Raw genomic sequence first — 20,811 nt, 5'->3', positions numbered from 1 at the left:
TGCGAATCGTTCGGTTGCAAGTCGCCTACGTACTGCACACCGTGTATCACTTCCCGAAAATCTACCAGACGGGTGTCCGCGCGTACGACGGGACGGCGCGTTCACGATAGGTCTCTTCGATTTGGCTTGCACTGGCTGCACTAGTTCCGAAAAGTGCCGCAGCGGTGCCGGCCGGTGTCGCGCGCGTGCAGCGCCGGTTCAGGAAGTGCTGGTGCAGCCACGACACTAGCGCGCACCGGATACAACCAAAACGAGGACACAAGTGTAGGCCTGCAGCAGCAGCCGGGAGACGCGAACGTGAGCTTTGTGCATCGCGAGCATGGATCGGCTGTCAGACATGGCACTTTTCGAAGCTGCCGCGCAGCTACGCGACTCCGCCAGCGACGGCAGGGAGTATAGTGATCCGTGCAGTGACTCTGACGACGAGTTCGCCACCGTGTGCATTTCCGTGGCGTGCGCGTTGGTACGCGAAGACGCCAATCGTGCGTCTGGCTACGAGCGTGTTGTCAGCAGATACAACGAACAAGAATTCAAGAGGCTGTTCAGGCTGTCGAGGGAGACGTTTGATTGTCTGAGCTCAAGGTTCAGCGCTTCGGCCTACTATCCGAGCGCAGTGCAAGGCCGGCAACAAATATCAGCTCAGAGTACGTGCCTCATTGCGCTTGTGTACATACATAGGCTCGCAAGTGTCGATGTACGCGATCGGAGACAAGTTCAACGTGACGGAGTCGTCGTTGCATGCCTGTGTCACAGGGGTCATTCACTTCCTCCACTCAATTAGCGCTGAAGTCATCGGCTGGCCAAGTAGCGTGGAGGAAGTGACGCGCATCAAGGCCAGGTTTCTAGCCAAGAGCGGTGGAAAGGGCCTTCGAAATGTCATTGGCTGCATCGACGGGTCGCATATCGAAATACTGACGCCAAGTGAATCGGCCAAGTCGTATTTCAACCGCAAGAAGTGGCCTTCTATCATCTTGCAAGGCATCTGCGACGATAGAAACAAGTTCCGAAACGTTTTCATCGGGTTCCCGGGCTCGGCGCACGACGCCCGCGTCCTGAGAGAGAGTCCCTTCTTCGAGCGCGCAGCCGTCGAGTGCGGGGAAAGCTACATTCTTGGGGACAGCGCGTACCCCTTGATGCTGTGGCTCATGACCCCATTCAGGGACAACGGGTGCACATTTCCCACGTGGAAAAGTAACTTTAATAGGCGACATAGCCAGCAGAGTGGCCATTAAGAACGCCTTCAGCCTCCTGAAACAGCGTTTTAGGAGGCTGTACTTTGTAGACGCCAGAACTGTTGAGCAGTCCTGCTACATTGTAATGGCTGCGTGCGTTCTGCACAACTTCTGCAACGACGACAGACTTCCTGCAGGAGCTGACGTCATTGCGCTGTGATGATGATGTGGGCAACGACGCCTCCGAAGGGGACTTCGACTGCAACCAACGAGGCTACGCTCAGGCTTTGAGAGATTGCATTGCTAAAGAGCAGTGCTAATTGTGGACACCCTTGCCCTGCCAACGCAAAGTCGACATGAAAGTGCCTTGTGTTAGCACATATCCGACATCACGGAAACTGCTATGTTGTTGAACTGCATCCACTGTGAAAGGCTGGGAACTATCTGAAAAAGGGTGGTGTTCACATCATGTGCAAACCATGTGCATAGAGAACATTTGCATGAAAACAGAGTTGGCACTGCTAGAAGAAACATTTGCATGAAATTAAAAAGTGTGCAGTCCTGACACGCCGTCTTTATTGTTTGTTTCACTTGTCCTTTGTCGCAAGCAGATCTATGAGGCGGTCGAATTTTTGCATTCGCTCTTCGTGGCGCTTTGCCTTCGCCTCTTGCCACTGCTGGCCGGCTTTATGGCCTTTTCCCTGGCCTCCTCTTGCTTCCCTTTGGCCTCCCCCATCTTTTGGAGCGTCTCCAAGAGTGGACCAAGCTGCGACCTGCTATGCTGCACTCTCTTCGGTACAGGGCCCCCCTTGTTGTGCACCGACAAGTCCTCAGGAGGTCCATCTCCTCCACCCTCAAGGTCCTTCGGCTGCAGTGCTGGCCCTGGTGAAGTTGTGGATAAACGTAACGCCAACAGACAGCACTTTGCTTACACAATGCAATTTTCAATTACCCTGGGTGGGTTCCCTCCTGGTAGGATTGCCTTCCCAGGCTCCAAAAGGATCCTTGGGTTTATGCTATGTTCCTTCTCTAGAACTGCGGCAAGCTCCCTGTAAGAACATTTCAATGGTTAAACAGGTTCATGGTGTCTCGAGGTGACTCAGGGTATGAGGGATGCCAGAACTGTTGAATAGTTCAATAAATAATTCCAACTTACTCCTCGTGTGCGCAACTTGTGGGGGCACGGCCAGTGGAAGTATTGAAGTGTTATTTTTTTTTTTTTTGCATTATATGATCGGTACAAACTCTTCCATTTATTTTCCACTTGGGTTGCCGCCATATTGCATAGGAACTCTTTGTTGATGAGCTCTGTTATTTTAATCCAGAGCTGTTTTTTGTCCTAAACACAAAAGAAAAGCACAGCTGAAGTAATGTATGGGTAAAGTAAAGTAACACTTGACTTACACGAGTCGCATGCTAGGGGTGCACAACGTTTTATTTATAACTTAGTAAACATGCGCTGCTATAAAGTGCCGTTCTATCAGGATATTAGTATTTCAGCTGTCACATATTTGAAGCACTCGAAGCAGGAGGAAAAGATGTGTGAACGCTAGCATTCTGTGAATAATTTTAAATTGCTTGGAACTAGAAATTCGAGCGACAATGCCAGCGCCCCTGTACAGTTCATTAGCAGCTACTGCGTTCAGAGATCTAGCGCGGGGAGAAATTATGGCATCCTGAATGTAATTCTGCACACAAAGGATAACATACCAGAGTGTTCTGGTCTTTCCCACCAAGTCCTTGAGCGCGGTGTACTGGGCGATGTAGAACTTCGTTTTCCGGGCGCTCCACAGTTCCCCCTCATTTTCAGCCAGTGCGGCTGCACAATCATCGCCGTCACTGCAGGCAGACGTCGGCGGTAGCGCCGGAGGGGGCAAATTCTCATCGCCGGCTGCCGTGAACCGCAACGTTACGTGCTGCCCGTCTGCAAAAGTACACACCAGCATGTATAAAGTCGGCACAGCCTTTGAGAAATCCCGAACTGCGACCCAAAGCAACGCGACGAGGCCGACATGGCTACGACCAAAAATAAAACCGCTCTTGAACGCTACACGCGTTTATCGCCGGCATGCAACAACGCTTACCGGACGCCTCGTACAGGTAGCAGCCGCTGTCGCCCTGCATGGGTGACCCGTCCGGGCTGTGAAGGAGGTACACGTCCTTCTCCACGCCGTCAAACGACGCGCAGCGTCGTCTGCTACGCGTTGGGCGGCCCGTACGCCATGCTGCACTATTCCGGCACCTCCTTTTCGGCGAGTGCACGGCGACCGAGAACTAGTGCCGAGGTGGGCCTGCACTGTACCTGCACCTTGGCAAAACGAGGAAGGAAGCGCAGAGGGCGCGCGCGGCACCGGCAAAACGAGGACGACGGTGCTGCACCCCTTGAACTGGTGCAACTAGTGCAGCCAAATCGAAGAGACCTGGGGCGGTATTCCCGTGTTTTGTCCCTTTTGTGTCCCTTTCAAAAGTATCCCTTTTGAGCGAGTCCTGATAGGCTAACAGCGAACACCCGGATGTGACGCTATGCAAGCACGGCGGAGCTATGAGCCGTGGCTACTCGGAGCAGACGATTTGGAGCAGACGATTTTTCGTCGCCTTATTGTTGGTTCGCTCGCGGAACAATAAACACATAAAAGATACTCTGATACGGTTTCAGTTCTTTAAAATGTGTTTGCAAGAACAGTTACGGTATTTGAATCAAAGGTCCACTGCTTAACCGGAAGTACGTCACGACGAAAGGGACGCAAAAGGGACGTTTTCAAAAGGGACAGTTACGAGAATACCGCCCCTGATATCTGCACTTCAATAGGCGCGTCGTGATCGCGACCGGAGCAATAGCTTGACGCTGTACAAGGTGCACTTGCAAGTAGAAATTAAATGACATATTTATTCACATCGGCGCAGCTGTCGCCACTCGCAGCATCCTTTTCGAGTTCCGCAAGACCACAGCGCAGCAAAGCGAAGCAGCAATCTTCGCAATCGGACGACAAGGCAGGCGCTGCCTTTCCTCCATGACTGGCGACTGGCGAACGGCGGGCGGGCTGTTGCTAGGACGCCGTTGCTAACGCGACTTCCAATGGCCGCCGAAAACACGTGACTTCCTCCACACTTTTGCCAATGCGCGGGGATAGCTGGGGGCCTCTCCTAAGCTTTTTTTTCCTCCATGAATGCAAGCATGTCACATCTTTTGCTTCAGACATCATCATCACAGAGCCCCACACACTTACTTACCAAGAAACTCTATGCCACACACAGAATTTTTACGGCGCCACAAGATGGCGTGGGCACATTGTAGTGCTCATGACGTTTTTTGTGCAAGTAACCCTAGCAGCAGCCATATCACCATTCTTTTGTGGGAACATGAGATGTAGCCTTTACACACTGTATTCTTGGAATTGCTTGCACCCCCACCCCTGAGTATCACTGCAAGAAACATACTACCTAAAGTTAGCGGCTCGTGCAAAGAATTGCAATATGTTCAAACCAGCTCTTAACATGGATGTTTCGTGGTAGCTGTAGCCCAATGCAGCGGATGTAGACTGACCTTTGGGGAGTAGAATGCACTGCGGCCTTGGCAGTGCTAGCTGCACAGGCACTTGGTGAGGGGGGCAGTACCTGGGATCCTTCACCGCACTGTGCGGCTGAACCAGTTCATTAAGTGCACATGGTTGTTTCACGACACCAAAACCGCTGCTCCACCTGATGCGAGGAACTAATGCAACATTGGCACGTCCGTCCCTTTTTTCGTGAAATCTAACATGTTAGCAAGGTTTGCGCTCATTTAGAACAAAAATTCAAGGGCTTTTCAAGTTTTTCCAAGACACACTGTGTGGATTTTCAAGGACGACACTGTTAAAAATCTAAAAAAGATTGACGTTCAAAGGAAGATGGAGGAAAGCCAGGGGACTTGTCTGATGACAGGTCCCCTGTTAAAACAATGCCCAGCAACATTTCAGCTTTTGACAATTTCTCATCGTTTGTAGTTACTAGGATAAAGAGGCTAGAAATCGTGAAAAATCTAAGATTGGGAACACGGCTAAAGCCAGGGGACTTGTCTGATGACAGCTCTCCTTGTGAAAAGAAAGCCCAGCAACATTTCAGTTTTCGACAATTCCTCATCATTGTTTGTAGTTACTAGGATAAGAATTTTCAGTGTTACAAAATGCGAACTTTTATTTGCTAAGACCAACCAAACAAGAAACATTCACTCAAGCCTTATGTAGCATCATGTTGAATTTATGATTAGACAAAAGTTTAAGAGATTCAAGGATTTGCAAGGGTCTAAATATTTCAGGATGTTCAAGGCCTTCAAAACAAGCTTTTCAAGTTGAAAGGTTTTTCAAGCACCCGCATGAACCCTGTGTTAGCTGAAAATGGATGCATCGCGTTTTAGCGAGTCATTTGGTTGAGCTGGTTCTTACTGCCGAAAAAAACGCATACACCAGAAGCGAAGAGTGCACCCTTTGGGTATATATATTTTCCACACATCAAAGTATGAATGATGGTACATGCGAAAAATCAACATTTGTACGCATGCCAAAACTCTTGACTCAAGGAAAAGAAAGAAATCCAAGTGGCACATGAAATGACACTATATCAATGAGAACGATCAACAGAGCCCATCCACGTCTTATTGCTCAAGTTGTACATTTTAAAACAGACACTGGTTAATAAGGCACGTACAGGCTTCTCAATGGACAATACCACGTCCAATAAACTAAATGTATTTACATCATGACAGGAGTTACTACACAATGCTAAGATATCTGTATTGCTAATGATGAACAATGGGGTGGCTGCACATGGGGGGAAAAAGCAAGCGGAAGAAATCAAAGCGCTGACTGGAAAGCTACTGCTCCATTTCGTTCAGAGTTCTTGGGCGAGGCTCTGCAAATGCTCCTGCATTCTGTTTGTAATGCTCTCTAAAGCCGAGATGTTTCTACCTAAAGAATCATCCGCAGAACCTTGCTCCTAGCTTTCAATCTCAGCTATGCGCACTTGCCACAGGGATGGTGGTACAAAGCACAATTTGCAGGACCCCTGTTTCAGCCATAGACTCGAGGACAGCAATGTGAAGGCAACTATCAGCGCTTCAAAGCAGAGCTGCAGCCAGGACGTGGAAAGGACACTGCAGAATGACGGCGGAATGTAAACATTTCCTGGCACTGGCTAAATGTAGAGCAGCTGGTGCAAGGGTTAGCTGGCCCCCCGCTGTCCCGTGAGAGCACTTGGGCACAAATGGGAGAAGGCACTGCTTGGCTTATCACTGCTCCCAACAGAGAGACCGAAGGCAGGCAGCAAAAACGAAGGCTAATGTGGCGCCTTACCTGCATGCAACAGCAGATGTAAACACTACCTTGAAGGAAGAAAAAAACCCCAACTGCGCTCAATCGGTCCAATTAATTTAATTTGCCTGTGCTGGCCTAGTTCACTCATCGCTTCAGTCCGCTACTCATTTCAAGAATGCGGATCAGGCATGGGAATGTGCCAGAGACCAACTGCAGAATTGCGGTGCATACTGGTGACCCTCAAGTGGTTCAGGGAGCACCAGACAAATCGAACGAAACCTGCAGCTTGGGCAATCTGATTTATCAGCACATCACCCAGCATCCTTTTTTTTTTGCTACGTTGACACTAAAAAAGTAAAAGAGAAACTGCACAAACTGTATCAGAATTACCAAAGTGCCACTGGAGACAGTGGTCAACATGATCAAATAATTTACACAAATAATTGCATTTCATTTCTTTATCTTGTTGCTGGTCTCCTGGTGAGAACTAGGGTGAAAGGCACTTTATTTACTTGAATGTATTAGCAGGTACCTCAAAAGCAGCCATGGGAAACTAGGGATGAGTAACAACCATATTATGCACACAGATAACTGCCTGACCCAACATTGTGGCTTTCAGGCTTTATTCTCAGTTACTGTTACAGTTGGCATAAAAAAGCGTTTGCCCTTTAGCACTCAGGTTCAAGTGCGGGCTAAACCGATGTATCTAAAATATTACAGGCACTTGAATTCTGGGAAGTGGGCCGTGTGAGCATAGGTTAGTGATGGCGTCCACAGCATTCATCCATTTCTGAGAAATCCCATTCACTAACAACTTTGGAGCCTTTGAACAGGCTTTAACCCTAACATATAACAATAACCTTAACTCGGCATTTACAGGGCTCACAACTTGTGTGCTACCAAATTTCAATGCAAAGAAAGCAGCAATGGAACATGCCTTCTTTGGATCCCAGAAAAAGCAGTACCGAAAGCTACGTTTTTAGAAAATGCTCAAGGAAAACGCAACAACTTTTTCGCTCATACAGCAGAACAATGTCAGGTATTCCTCCAGCAATTCTCCACCTTCTGCCTCATGACACCTGCAACTGGCTCTGCACAGGAGTGGGCCACAATAGGACTTCACAAAGAAGAGATCCTTATTACACCAAAAATAGGCACTTGACTCAGCTATGTACACTACTGCCTTCCTACTTCTGCGATTGAAAAGTGAGCCCTAAACACTCGAAAAGGCACCATCTGCAGCCATTGTCAAGCTCCCACACGTGTGAAGCCAGGACTCGGGACTCATTCTCTGGGGCAGCACAATCTGGCCTCAAATGCCACCACACTGTGTTAAATTGCGAGGCTACCTCAGCTTGTTAATGACCTCTATAGCATCGGTTACTCTCTCATGCATCTGGTTACACGCAAGTATAGCATTTGAAATGCACGAAAAATAAACACCTCTCGCACGATGCACAGGCACTGTGGATATGGGGCACAGTTTTCTCACCACCTTGACTCCATTTGTCACCGCTCTTTCACTCCTCACTTGACACGACGCCACTAATTCCAGTAACGGCATGAAACTGAAAAAAGGTGCAGCACTCCTCAGTGATTTGGGCTATCTTCCGTGCCTCTACGTCTCTTGTCCTCCGGCATGTTCTCAAGAGGACGCAATGGTACACAGGGTGCTGCAATGCACTCACTCTATTCTTTTCAGTCTGAACAACTGCCTCCCACACTCAAATTTCGCATGAAGATCAAATCTTGTGGTCTCTCTTGTTGAATACCGAAATGAGCGGCAGCCCTAAGTAAAATGCAATCTGCATGCAAAAAATTTGAACCTTGCCGAGTGAGCCACACGACTGAACGAAGGAATCCAAGTGTGCACCACGGCACCGCAGCACACTGCACTTGGGATGCCATGGAGCAAGACACAGCGCCTCAACATTCCTGGCTGTTCACCTTGCCCAATCCAGGTTGAGCAGGGCCTTCACACAGCGAGGGGGAAAAGCATGACTTAGGAGAGGAAGGCCAAAAGAGAAGGTAACGGCGGAGGAAGTTTCGGACGAGTCTTAACAAGGGTGCACAAAAGCAAATACACTGTGCAGCCCACACAAACAGAGGCGCCATCCCTGGCTTGAGTAACGTCTAACTGGTGGTCCACAAACCTCTAGCTGCATACCGCAAATGTGAAGGTTCATTGCTCTTGGAAATCTCCACTCAAACTGACACAATGAACAAAAGGTGGATCCACAATGACAGCAGCCAAACCGAAATTAGCCGGCTCCAGCACCACGACTGCCTGCCATCTTGTTGCCGAAAATACCTGCACAAAACCAAGGTTTCCCCCAACCACGTCAACGGCTTGAACATCTTGGGATGAAGGTTGAAACGCCCTGGTTCAAGGTGAAGTGTCAACGCTTGCAAAATTCTCCCTCCTTTTATCCTCGCCACTGTGCACCCTCGGGCAGAGCTCGTCCGGCAGGCACGGGGGGGGGGGCGGGAACTAGGACTTTGCGAGGCGCAGCACGTGCAGGATGACCTCGTCGACTGTCTGGTTGTTGAGCAGCGTCTTGACGGCGTTGTCATCAATGACCACCGTGAAGAGCAGCTTGGAGTTTTCACGCAGCCGGTCCATGTAGCTGTAGTCGTCGGGGCTGGCGGGGCTGTGGCCACAGCGCCGGATCACTGCTTCCAGCAGCTCATCGACAGGCTTGTCTGGGTAGCCAAAGCCCTTGAGTGTCGGCTCATCCACCAGGAGGCCCAGCAGCTCGCGAATGCTCTCGCAAAGTGCCTGGGCGGGGGAGCACAGGAAGGGCACAGCATCATGGAACCGAGCTCAATTACAAAGCCCTCGTGCCAGTTGCCTCAAGGACACATTTGACTCGCACCGAACAGACATCGCTGAAATCAAACTACATCGTCAACAGTTCTCTGGCATTGCAAAAATAACTCCACAGCAAATAATGCCGTCCCTTTCAACAAACCGGACCATTCTACACGTGCGCACTTACGCTGGTTCCTCCTGGCTTCACTTAACAAGATCCAATTGCATACAACAAAGGGGCAGCAGGTAACTGAGAACATTATCAGAAAATGCATTTGTCTGCAGCCCTGCGCCCCAATTAGGCAGCATTTATATGTAATCTATTTGGATTACAACTAGGACAGCTGCCCTGCGCTTTCCACTAAGCATGACACAGCGCGCTCAAATGCGCTTCCCACTAGTGACAGAATGCTTCGAGTGTGGCACAGGAAAGAAATGGCTCGAGGTGCAAGAGGAGAAGCGATTAGCGGCGGAGGCCAGCAAGCGTTCCCGGTGGTACAAGGACAGGGAAAGGCTGCCACTGAGAGCGTCATCGAGGCAGCTAGACGATTCCCGAGCCACGCAAAAGCTGTCATGTACACTAAAGATGCTTCTATTGAATGACCCTCGACAACGTAGGCTTGGAAACCTCTGTCACCAAATTTTTCGCAAATATATTGGTTTTTGATCCAGATGAGGTACTTTTGCCAATCGTACTTTAGTGTTCATTCTCAAACACTGCCTGCACTCACCTTAAAAGCCATGAAAGCACATTAACTCTGCATCGCTTAAATGGAATTGTAGTGAAACTTTGTTGGATAGTTTTTTTCCAGCAGGGAATCAACACGTAAACAGAACTTTTGGCTTTTAAGGGGAGATGCTGGTCTTAAAATGAACTTTTTTATTAAGTGGTCTGTGATAATGAGAATCACTGTGCATATGTGTTTTGTCTTCCTCATTTCAAATTACTAATTTGTTTTCAAATGGTATAACTATTTTTTGAGCTATGAAGAAAATCCTGGACCCTAATTAGTTTTTTACGGGCCGGGCCGTTAGAGGCTTTTTATTCAAATTAAAAAAAAAATTGTATAGATGTGTAGCTTAACTCTTTCGCTACCGCGCCTATCAAAATCGATCAATTTGATCGATACTTTTGGGAGCGCCTTTTCATAGCGTTCCAGGCGTTTCTCGAACAAGTAAAGCTGTTCGGAGTTAGATCAGAAAATGGCCTTTCAAAATCAGTTTTGTTTTCATTTTTGCAACGGAAACGTGATTTTTGACACGCTTTTGAATCACCTGGTTGTGGAAAAGGGGCGTGGTCATCGCGCCTCAAGGCTACCAACGAAGAATGCGTGCAACTCGTAATTACTCTGCACCAGCGCTTGTTTTTTGCTATCAGGGCGTGAATGGGGAACTAGCAAACGATTTTCAATCGTCAGGTTCACGCTCTGACAGTAATAATCCCAGAAATCGGCTGAAAATGTCAAGCAGTGCCTGGTTGCAAAGCTACTTTATGATTTTAGGCAGTTTTATTGCCTTTGCGCAAGTTGTCCTAAGTACTCTGGTAGTTCTACTTACCCCAGGACCATTCCCAAACAGTTTACAACAGTTTCGGTTTCGTTTCTGCATCCCGAAATTCATATTTAGCGCAACTACGCAGTTACCCAACTTCAAGGCTAACTGCCATGGCGCCTGAAGCGTCCGCGACTGATCCTCGAACAAAGCACGCCGCTCCTCATTTCCCCCCACCCTAACCCGATTTCTGCGATAAGAACTTCAGATGCAAGTGAAAAGGTCACACCCAGTCGTCAGATATCTGTTCCGCCGAGGACAGCGCTTCAAACCGGCCTTACACTGCCAGCTGTTCGCCTTCCAGTTTCGTTTTCATGCGAGGGTATATCCGGGTGTCTAATGTTGCTGCTTAGTTGAACTGTCTATTCGGACGGAGTCTCTGATAAGTTTTTGTACTGTTTCATTTGAAAAATGTTAGGTGGCGCTGCAATAGAGGAGGCTCGTTGTGCTGATCTTTTTTAGCGCGCGACTGCTACTCGGCCAAAGATCGCAGGGGACGATTCTAGCTCATCGCACCTCATTTTTGCGAGCAAGGCTACAATTGCGAGTAAGAAGATGATAATAAAGCTCAGCTTTATGTTTTGAGAGATAACTGACCGTGAACGACAACAAACATCAGCCACGGCGTTCCGTTTTCAACTTCATGCATGTTTTTTTCTGCATCGCGTGCTTGTCCCAAATATTGTGCTCGCTGTAAATGCAAAGTCAGCCATTGACAAGATGTTTTTACGTTATGTGGGGCAAATTGGTGCCTCTGATAACGTCAAACCGCCAGATTTATTCCAAGGAACCACCCAAAATTGCACAGTTTGAATTAGAGGTTGGGCTTCACCGCATGACACGAGCACCGTGCGTGCTAACATTTTTTTTTTATATCTGAAAAACTGTTCCGCGCAAGTCGACATTTTTTTAGGGTGTGTTTTTGAAATGTTTCCCTGCAAAATGTATATTCTATTTTTTTTCTACTACCGGTGGTTTGATATACACAACTCCTTTTTTATCATTTTTTTCTACAACTTGACAAAACTTTTGATTTTGATATTTTTTTTCACAACTATGATATATGAAAACCTTTAAAAAACTGGCGTTATTGGAAAGGCCGTTAAATAATCTGCATTTTGTGCTCCTGCAATTAGTGCCTAAATAATTTTTTAGCAGAAAAAAAATGTTTTCTTGGACCCCCCAAAATTGGTCAATTTTCTGAGGTAGCGAAAGAGTTAACACCTGCCATGCATGCTGATGCTATTTATATTCATGTAAAGGTAGCTTCCTGGATAAAATTAGTCTTAATTACGCCACGTACAGTTTTCAGGAAACCTAATGAGCTCATTACTACTCACAACATTTATTTGTGGCACACTGAGCCAATTAAAATAGCATCAGCATGCAGTTTGAAATTAAAATAGCATCAGCATGCATTTCATCCTGAATTCAACGGCATAACATTTGTAGAAATCCTTTTGGAAAAAAAAAAAACAACTGAAAACCTCTGTAAGGCTAGGCACACATGCAGAAAAAGGGAAGCTGAGAAAATCGCAGGTGAAGTTTTACTACAGGCAACAGTTTTATCGATTGAGCATGTGAAAAAAAAAGGGACCCTTTAAAATGTAGTTCACTTGTCGCTTAACACGAGCATCGCAAGTTTGCTGAAATCAAGTGATGGGAAAATTACGAAATCCTCTGGATACAGACGGCACTGGGCAGAAAAACTGAACAAAAGCAAAGCCAGAACGTTGCTTTAATTTTTATGCTGTTGGCAACGCACCGTCACTTTTTGGCAACAAGGGCTGAAATGCCAATCGCGCACCACACTTGTAAACGTTTACTGTATTTTGTTATGTCACTGCTTCATTGCTGTAATCAAATCGGCTGCAGGGCGATTTGCATAGCGTGAAATGAGTTACAATGAAGGAGCTGGTAAAGAAATGCACCACACCGTCCTGTGACGTGCATGTGCCTGGCTAAGTGGGATAAGCACGTTTTCGATCTAATCTACTCATATCGTACGTCACCACCGCACATCGTGCATAGTGCGAACACTTATAATTCTCAAATCGCCCGTCCATATGGAGACCTGCCGACGAGGAAGCATGCGCTGCAATGCGGGCCGACCCACCGCGGCATCGTTGACAGCATGAATGCACTTCCCTTGCGGTATCCTCCCCCAGCTTCTTTTCTTCCTATTTGCTGCTGATCTAAAGATAGACGCACATTAGTGCACCCTCTAACATAATGACATCACCAGTGCTATCATCTCAGCAGCCCCCCCCCTCCCCCCGGCTTCCAATCCCCTATGCAAACGTTCACCACAACCGTAATACAAGTAACCCTGCTACGTTTAGCCACTTTGCTTTTCCAATTAAAATTCACTTTGCATACATCAGTCATTATTACTCGCGTGCAATAGCAACCGATCCTGCTATCGGCCATGGCCTGAACATGCTGCAGCAATGCAGTGTGTGCCACGACTTCTGGCAAGTCTCTCACTCCATTCCGAAAGCTCGCGAGCCCAGTGTGAAACACAGCAGTAACTCGGTGTTTCATAACATCGCAATGCGTCCAAAAGTTCACTTTACAAACCCCGATTGTACATGCACGCACCGCGTTTCCCACTCAAGAACGGACAACGGCAATGTCGCAGGCACGTTTTCGATGCATCTTTCGAGCCGCGCACTTCCCTGTCTGGCGCATGATACTCAGCATTACCACCGCGGTAACAATAACGTCCCTCTTCAGTACCGCAACAGATGAAATTAGTAAACTGGAGCCGAGCCTACCAGGGAAACCTTGAAAACATCGGCGGTGTGCAGTGCGCATGAAATGCACGGCAGTCCGGCAGCCATGTTTCTGTTGTACGCCCAATCAGGAGAGCAGTTTCAGCGAACACGGCCGGACAGCCAAACGCGTGTTAGAATCTCTCGGTTGCTTCGTTTCACTGTCTTCCTTTTTCTGCTGTTTGTGCGTTTGTGACTGAGCGATGACAAAAGGAGCGACCGGAAAACGGAAGTTCGGCCGATCTGACCAGACGAAGATGGTGGCGCCTGGTGGCATCGTTCCAGAGATACAGCGCTGCAAAAATTGCCGTGTTTTCATCATCTTGAGGATATATTTATCGCGGTTGACATAACTATTTTTCGTTGGCACATCGCGATCATTTTCGGCAGGGAAACTTTGGAAGCACATAATATACAATATAACACGTGCAATCTGAAAAATCTGAACGATTTTTTTCGTCACTTTTCACAGTCTGATACCCACTCAGAATTTTCAGCAAGTTTTGCATTTTGTCAATTTGCACTCCTGGTAAGCTGAAAATATTTTCCTGGTTTCTCAAGATTGGGTGTAACAGAGTCCACTAGTGCCAGCTGGTGAGACTTGTAAATTTGAAAAAAAAAAAGATTGCACCCCTAAAAGGTGGAATGCAGTGCAGGACACGTCTTGTGTTGTCCTTTGCTCAAATCACAAATCTAACAATGCGGGAGTCACCAACAGCACCCCCAGGAGGAAAATCTATGAAACCTTCAGAGAATAAGTTACTTTCTCTTTTGAGGAGATCACATAATTCTGCACCCACCATTGTCCCTTGTGAGTAGTGGTAGGGCAGGACTGCAATGCTCGCCCTGCTGTGCACCAACGTAGGGAGCACCTGTGACTGTCCGTTACAAAGCACGACCCCACTCCTTGTTCCAATACCTTGCTCTAAGTGTGGACCGAAGGCACAAAGCTAGCCCAGAAGCGTATGCACACGTCCCGCACTCACTAAGGAAAAAGGAGAGTGCAGGGCTGCTGACTTATAGGGCCATGGAGATGCGAGCTGAAGGCGCGCGCTCGAGGGTCATTGCCCGCTCGTTGCACAAGCCGCCCTTAGTGGCGTCCACAGCGCCTCTGGATGACACATTCTCAAGAGGATGATGAACCCTTAGTCACAGGTTTGCTGGCCGCACACCTGTGATGCCATCACGCGACTCATCGTTGCTCTACATTACGTTCGCAGGGTGCGATGCACTTGGAGCAGCAAAGCCCTGCGCGGGCGGGAAAACATTCCCTGCCAGCATCTTTCCTCTCTCCAGCGACCACCACTGTAGGAGAGGAGTGGAATTTGGGAATTCGACAATCGAGCGTATGGCTTCACAGCTGGTTCATTAGAAGGGGTGGCCGACCAATCGGATTTGGATCTCCTGCGCGAAGCACACAGCACGCGAAGTCACAAATTTGGGGGATGACTTGGTTGTAGCTTTGAGAAGCTAATGCAAGAGCAGCGAGCCTCTGTGCTCAGTGCACGTAAAGGGTTTTTACGGCCTAGGGCATACCTGCACAAGGGTAGATCACCCTTGGCAGGCAAATGCTTTCATTTTGTAAATAACGTTTTGTAGAATTAATGTAAATAGTTTTCTTTGTCGCCATCTAGTTATCGCCGCCTTCCCGCCTGACCTTATTCCGGAACCAAAGAGGTTTCAGTGAGAGGGGTGCACCCACCTGCTCGGAGAGGACGCGTGCCACAGTGCCCGGCGGCGCGCCGGCCATCTTCTCCATGCCAGCCACGCCCCCTGCGGGCCCCGCGAGCCCTGTGGCGGCCCCCGCCAGGGTGAGGACGGGGGTGGGGGCGAAGCGGTCGTCCTCCTCGTCCAGCAGGATGCGGTCGAGCAGGTCCCGGTGGCGCTTGCGCATGTGCCGCATGAGGCAGTCCTTGCGGATGAAGGCCCGGCCGCACTCGTGGCACGACCGGGGCTCCTCCTTGGTGTGCGTCACCATGTGGATCTTCAGCGAGGGCTTGATGGCGAAGCGCTTGTGGCACGTCGGGCACTGGAACGGCTTCTCGCCTGTGTGCAGCACCGAGTGGCGCGTCAGGTCCTCGCGCCGCGTGAAGCCCTTTCCGCACTCCTCGCACACGTGCGGCTTCTCCTTCAGGTGCAGGTAGCGCATGTGCAGGTCCAGGCGAGCCTTGCGGTTGAACACCTGCACAGGCACGCACAAGGGGGGGCATCATAAGCAGGTGCCCCTCACCATATTGTGAGCTCCATGCTAGTACAGCGTATGCTCGTTACAGCGCATCCGGCAGCAACACACTTCCCGTTACAACAGGCCCTTTCTGTTGGTTTCTTCAGTCCCCACGCATTTTGAAGTGTGAGGCCAAGCCAAAATCGCAATTTTTTTTTTAAATGTCAATATTTAGTTTTCCCCTTCGTTAAATGTGGAACTTAGTAGCATCATTTTGCTGAAAAAAGTTTCTTCCTGCACAGTTTCTTTCAAAGGATACATAAAAAATGTAAACCCACTCGGCATCTACGAAACCGAAACCAAAACTGCCAGTTTTGTGTGCAACACAAAAATGCCCTGGTTTGGAGTTCTTGGCTTGTTATTTAACAACTGTACCACATACAAAAATGTAATGATGCGCTAATAGTGTTTTCAACGCTTTATTTATCAATTAAAATCAAACTTCGCACCAGGCAGATGCACAATGTTGCGCACGTGCTGTTTACGTTCTGGAGCCTTCGTGTGTGCGTCAAAGGAGCTTTGGATTGTTTGGTGAATGCGCTTACTCTCTCGCACCCTTACTCTCTGTTGCTTAGTTTTTCTCGCAGGCAGCCGAAGTATGGGGAAGTTTAGAGTGCAAAGACTCGCAAAACGAAAAACCAAATACCAAAAAACAAATGATCAGCCCTGCATCGCAAAGGCATCCTGCCAGAGCACTGATACTGCAAAGCAAGCTAGAAAAAAAAAAAAAAAAAAGGCGAGGTGCCACACGAGCAAGACCCAAGAAGGAAGTAGCGACAAATGTGGGGAATTTCAGCTCTCGTGATCATCTTATGTAAGCGCTGCTCTTGCTGGAAATCTTTTTTGTTGATTTTTTCAGAACCAATTTTTTGGCGATTTCTTCTCTCTCTCTCTCCACACGCGAACATTCATAACTTTTTTCCGAATTAAGATTTTTTTAGCGAATCTTTGCACAATTCTTCCTCACATTTGGGTGTGCAATGAACCACAAGAATTAAAATCAAGCCACAAGTTTTTATATGGCCACCTTTTACACCAAGGCACACACAATTGAAACGTTCAGTTTTTTGGTTACTTCCTCACTAAGCTTCAAGGATTCATCCTATCATTAATTTTGGTTCATTGCACAGGCCAAAGCCTTCCCTATACCCCCACCAAATATTGTGTGTTTTCATGGAGTTTAATAAGAGTTATGAGTGTTGGCGTGAGACCCACATTTAATACAATTTCTGAATAAAAAATATATAAACAAAAACAGGACATCCTTTATAAGGCTCCCATGGGGCTAAAAAGTGTGCTTTATGATGTAGACCAAAAATCTGCATTGTTTATTGTTTTTTTTTTAAATTTCCCCAGCACTTGGCCTTATACCTTAAGTGGAGTCCACTCCGTTCATAACAAACCCGGCTATAGCAGACTATCAGCTACAGCAGACCAAGTTTTAAGTGGAAATTGTTTTCACTGAATGTTAATAGCGGAATTCCGCAGTGCCAAAATCCGACATGCATTTCATTCGTTTATTTGTTGAGGAAACTGTCTGGCAACATTGTTGGCATAGAACGGGTCATTGGCGCAGCCAAGCGAAGCCAGTGTTGGTGGTCATTTTTTGTGCGGCCAGTCGCATGGTCAGCAGGGCAGCTGATTCCACTGTCGGATAAGCTAAGCATAATTAACACTGTTGAACATGGTGAAAAACACAATGTCATTGCCAGAAGTATGGGCCTGTCCAAGCGGACGGTCTGCTCGACCGACAAGAACAAGGCCGCTGCCGAAAAATGAGACTCCAGTGAGATTGAAGAACACCATTTTCAAATTCGCGTACCCGGCGAGTGGCGTACCCAGAGGTAGAGTCTGCCATCGTCAGTTTTTATGTAATAAAAAACCTGGGTTCAGTGATGTTCGGCATTTATGATTCCCAGGATTGAGGCTTGGGCAAGTTGGTACATAGTTTTGAAAGAGGGGAACAACGCAAAATTGGACACACACGAAAAGAAGGAAATGCCGTGTTATCATTTCCTTCTTCTCAGTGTGCCCAATTTTGCAATGCTCCCCTCCTTCAACACTATGACTCCCCCACATGCACCATTCCAGTTCCATTCAATGAAAAGGTAAGAAACGCCTCAAGCAGGGGCTATGGTTCCCATCCATTGCGTGCAAACTGCCTCTGGCCACACGCAGTCTAACTGGTCCGACTTTGGATTTCACAGCTGCCCTTCATCAGACTATTTCGTATCAGCTGTTTTACTGATCAGACTAGGATGATTACAAATGCAGAAGCTGCTTACGGGGAACGTCACGCAGAAATCAGAATTGTTTGACAAGCAGTTTTGCGTAAACCTGCCTCGCCACAAAGGGCTTGAAGAGAGCCTGGCTAATTCTGCTGGCCTTGACCGATTATTATAGCTGGTTAGTAATTGCTACTAGTTATATTCTTGCTTTATTTGCTCAGAGAGAGAGAGAGAGAGAGAGAATGCTCTTTAATGTGAACTGGTGAGGTCAGCCCTGCTGGGACAAGGCTTGCTACACCAGATGAGGGGTGACTACGTTGATGAGTGGTGAATATTAGACATTAGTGTACGGGAGGAAGAAGGCAAACATAAAATGTAAAAAAAAAGGACAAAGAACGAAGAAAAAAAAGAAGAGAACGCTGCCAGCAGAGTCCAGACATAAAAATACAATTGAAAAGAAAATCGTTAATAGAAACGCTCGGCTTAGTGTGCTCAGCTTAGTTTGCGACTCTATGCAGTCGACCACATGTGCTCGGCCTTTTCGAAGTGCCAGTGCTAAGCTTCGAAAACAGTGTTAGGCAATTATTTTCCCGTGCGAACGCTGTGCAGAGGTGCTGATGACATGCAGAAGGAACAAATTGGCTGTAGCATTTACTTGCAATACTGGTCAAAGTTCCGACTTTACGCTCATATACCCCCCCTTTCCAGTTACTGCATACTTCGGACACAGCAGACACCTTTTTTCCGGATCAAGAGGGTCTGTTGTAACGGGCGTAGACTGCATACACTAGAGGGAAAAGCCATCGCGCAAATGTTATGCCACCCACAGGGGCTGCTCGCTCTAGAGCCCTCCTCCAATCGCGCAGCTATGCTGCCCTCATTCGACCGAGTTCCAGCGACGATCTGTCCACCCTGCAGCTGCTGCTGGGGACCGAGAGTTCACCACACCCCCCGAAGGGACGCACCTTGTCGCACTCGGAGCACTTGAAGCCGTTCATGCCCGTGTGGTGGAAGAGGTGGGCCTTGAGGCCGCCCCCCTGGATGAACTCCTTGCCGCAGTAGGGGCACTTGTGCGGCCGGATGCCCGTGTGGATGCGCATGTGCCGGTTCAGGGTGCCCTTGAGGGAGAAGCGCTTGCCGCACTCGGCGCACGAGTAGGGCTTCTCGCCCGTGTGGATGCGCCGGTGCTTGTTCATGGCGGTCACCGAGGGGAAGCCCTTGGCGCAGAACTCGCACGCAAACGGCCGCTCGCCCGTGTGCACCCGGATGTGGATCTCGAGCAGCGAGAGGCCGTGGAACGTCTTGCCGCAGTGCTCGCACTTGTACTTCTTCCGCCGGGTCACCTCGCCCGCGTGCGCCCGCAGGTGCTCCCGCAGGTTGTCCTTGTTGAACAAAAAAGGAGGCATATGCGTGAGCAACGGCTGCTGCGGTTCATGCCCACGTGTCCCGTTTCAAATTGTACTGGAACGTCCACTCGCCATTCTTTTGCAATATCAGATGATTGGAGCAGTACGCTACCCTTCTTCGGCAAGTATCTTTCAGTACAGTAGCACCAATACAGCGTCTCTGCAGAGCCACATGCACTTGCACACCCCCGTTACAAAGGCTTCTCAAGGTATCGGCAATGAACCCTTGCTCGGAGTAGCACAGCCATGTATCAACATCCCAATTAACAAACATAGCCACGGCAGTAGTATGCCCGTTACTTGCTGCACATACAATGGGTATTTATGTGTGGACATCCACAATTAACTTTGCAGGCAACAACGAGAAACTGAATTCCACCTTTGTTTTTAAAGCACCACGCTCACAGAGTTCCACTAAACACCGGGGGACTCTGTGAATGCACACATTCCCATATTGTTTTCTCCAGCTTCACTTCCCCTTTTCGTCATTACAAAGCAGCAGGCGCGTGACTTCCTTTTGCCGCTTTGCATGTGTGTGTGAACAAGTGCTGTCAAATGTCAGGCATGCAAGAAATAATCGTTAAAATTCAGGTGACAAAGTGCACATTGGAAAAGTATTCTGCATTGAAGAAACAGGGAGGAAAGCTCCTCCCCTGTCTCCATCTCTTTCCATACAATTACAGAGAGGGCGTTTCTTTACAGATGGGACCCCACAAGCACTAAAGAACAAAATAGAGCGGCCATGCTCGCCGACTCACCTTGCGGGAGTAGACCTTCCCGCAGACCTCGCACGGGTGTGCGGGCGGGGGCAGGCCCGAGCAGGGAGTCATCTGCAGGTGGCGCTGCAGGTAGTACTTCTTGGTGAACTGCTTGCCGCACACCTGGCAGTCCAGCTCGCCGGCCTCAGCTCCGACCGCCGATGCGCCCATCAGCCGCTTGCGGCGCCTCTGTTGCGGATCGGCCTTGGTCGCCTGCAGCTGCTGCTCGGCCTGGACCGCCTTGACCTGCTGCTCGGCCTCCGCGGCCTTCATCAGCTCCACGGCCTCAGCCGCCTTCAGCTCCTGCTCCACCTGGGCCGCCTTGATCAGCTCGCTCACGGCGTCCAGGTTCTTCACTGGGCCCTCTTCCACCCCCACAACCACTGTCGCTTCTTCACTGGCCGGCTGCTCGTTGCAGTCCCCGTTGGCTGTGCGCACACATTCCTCTTCGTTTTCACCACCCTGGAAGTGTTGGCCAGATTGAAAGGAGAGACTGGGGAGAGGGCTTTCTCTTCACACTGCACGCTGCCTCTCAAATTAAATAAGCACTCCTCCCAGGGTAACGGAAAGTCAAAACCTCTACTCTCAGAACGCGTGA

General features: G+C 48.7%; 2 protein-coding genes across 5 annotated transcripts in view; both read right to left on the bottom strand.

The window, feature by feature from the left end:
* Positions 1–1,583: 1,583 nt before the first annotated feature.
* Positions 1,584–3,489, bottom strand: LOC144178156 (uncharacterized). Its single transcript, XM_077705733.1, has 4 exons — positions 3,257–3,489; positions 2,883–3,096; positions 2,125–2,221; positions 1,584–2,054 (listed from the first exon to the last, which is right to left on the bottom strand). The coding sequence occupies exons 1-4, from the start codon at positions 3,294–3,296 to the stop codon at positions 1,860–1,862; spliced, it is 546 nt and encodes a 181-aa protein (XP_077561859.1). The 5' UTR covers positions 3,297–3,489; the 3' UTR covers positions 1,584–1,859.
* A 2,132-nt stretch (positions 3,490–5,621) lies between these two features.
* Positions 5,622–20,811, bottom strand: part of LOC144178154 (uncharacterized) — a 30,439-nt gene continuing 15,249 nt past the window's right edge. For all 4 annotated transcript variants that reach the window (XM_077705729.1, XM_077705732.1, XM_077705730.1 and 1 more), the window contains exons 5-8: positions 20,214–20,675; positions 19,015–19,431; positions 15,300–15,779; positions 5,622–9,239 (exon numbers count right to left, since the gene is read on the bottom strand). In XM_077705729.1, coding sequence (XP_077561855.1) covers positions 8,952–9,239; positions 15,300–15,779; positions 19,015–19,431; positions 20,214–20,675 — 1,647 coding nt within the window. In that variant the 3' untranslated portion in view covers positions 5,622–8,951. The remainder of the gene's footprint in view (positions 9,240–15,299; positions 15,780–19,014; positions 19,432–20,213; positions 20,676–20,811) is intronic.

The sequence above is a fragment of the Haemaphysalis longicornis genome, unplaced genomic scaffold (genome assembly GCF_048455015.1).
Source record: "Haemaphysalis longicornis isolate Haplotype H1 unplaced genomic scaffold, Haemaphysalis longicornis Haplotype H1 scaffold_4, whole genome shotgun sequence".
Taxonomy (NCBI): Eukaryota; Metazoa; Arthropoda; class Arachnida; order Ixodida; family Ixodidae; genus Haemaphysalis; species Haemaphysalis longicornis.
This window is presented reverse-complemented; position numbering and strand designations above follow the sequence as displayed.

Excerpts from the sequence above, each read along its gene's own strand:
- LOC144178156 (XM_077705733.1), bottom strand. The coding sequence starts at position 3,296 with ATGCAGGGCGACAGCGGCTGCTACCTGTACGAGGCGTCCG. Across the intron at positions 3,097-3,256 it reads CTACCTGTACGAGGCGTCCG|ACGGGCAGCACGTAACGTTG; the intron begins GTAAGCGTTGTT and ends GTACTTTTGCAG. Across the intron at positions 2,055-2,124 it reads CAGGAGGGAACCCACCCAGG|GGCCAGCACTGCAGCCGAAG; the intron begins GTAATTGAAAAT and ends CAACTTCACCAG.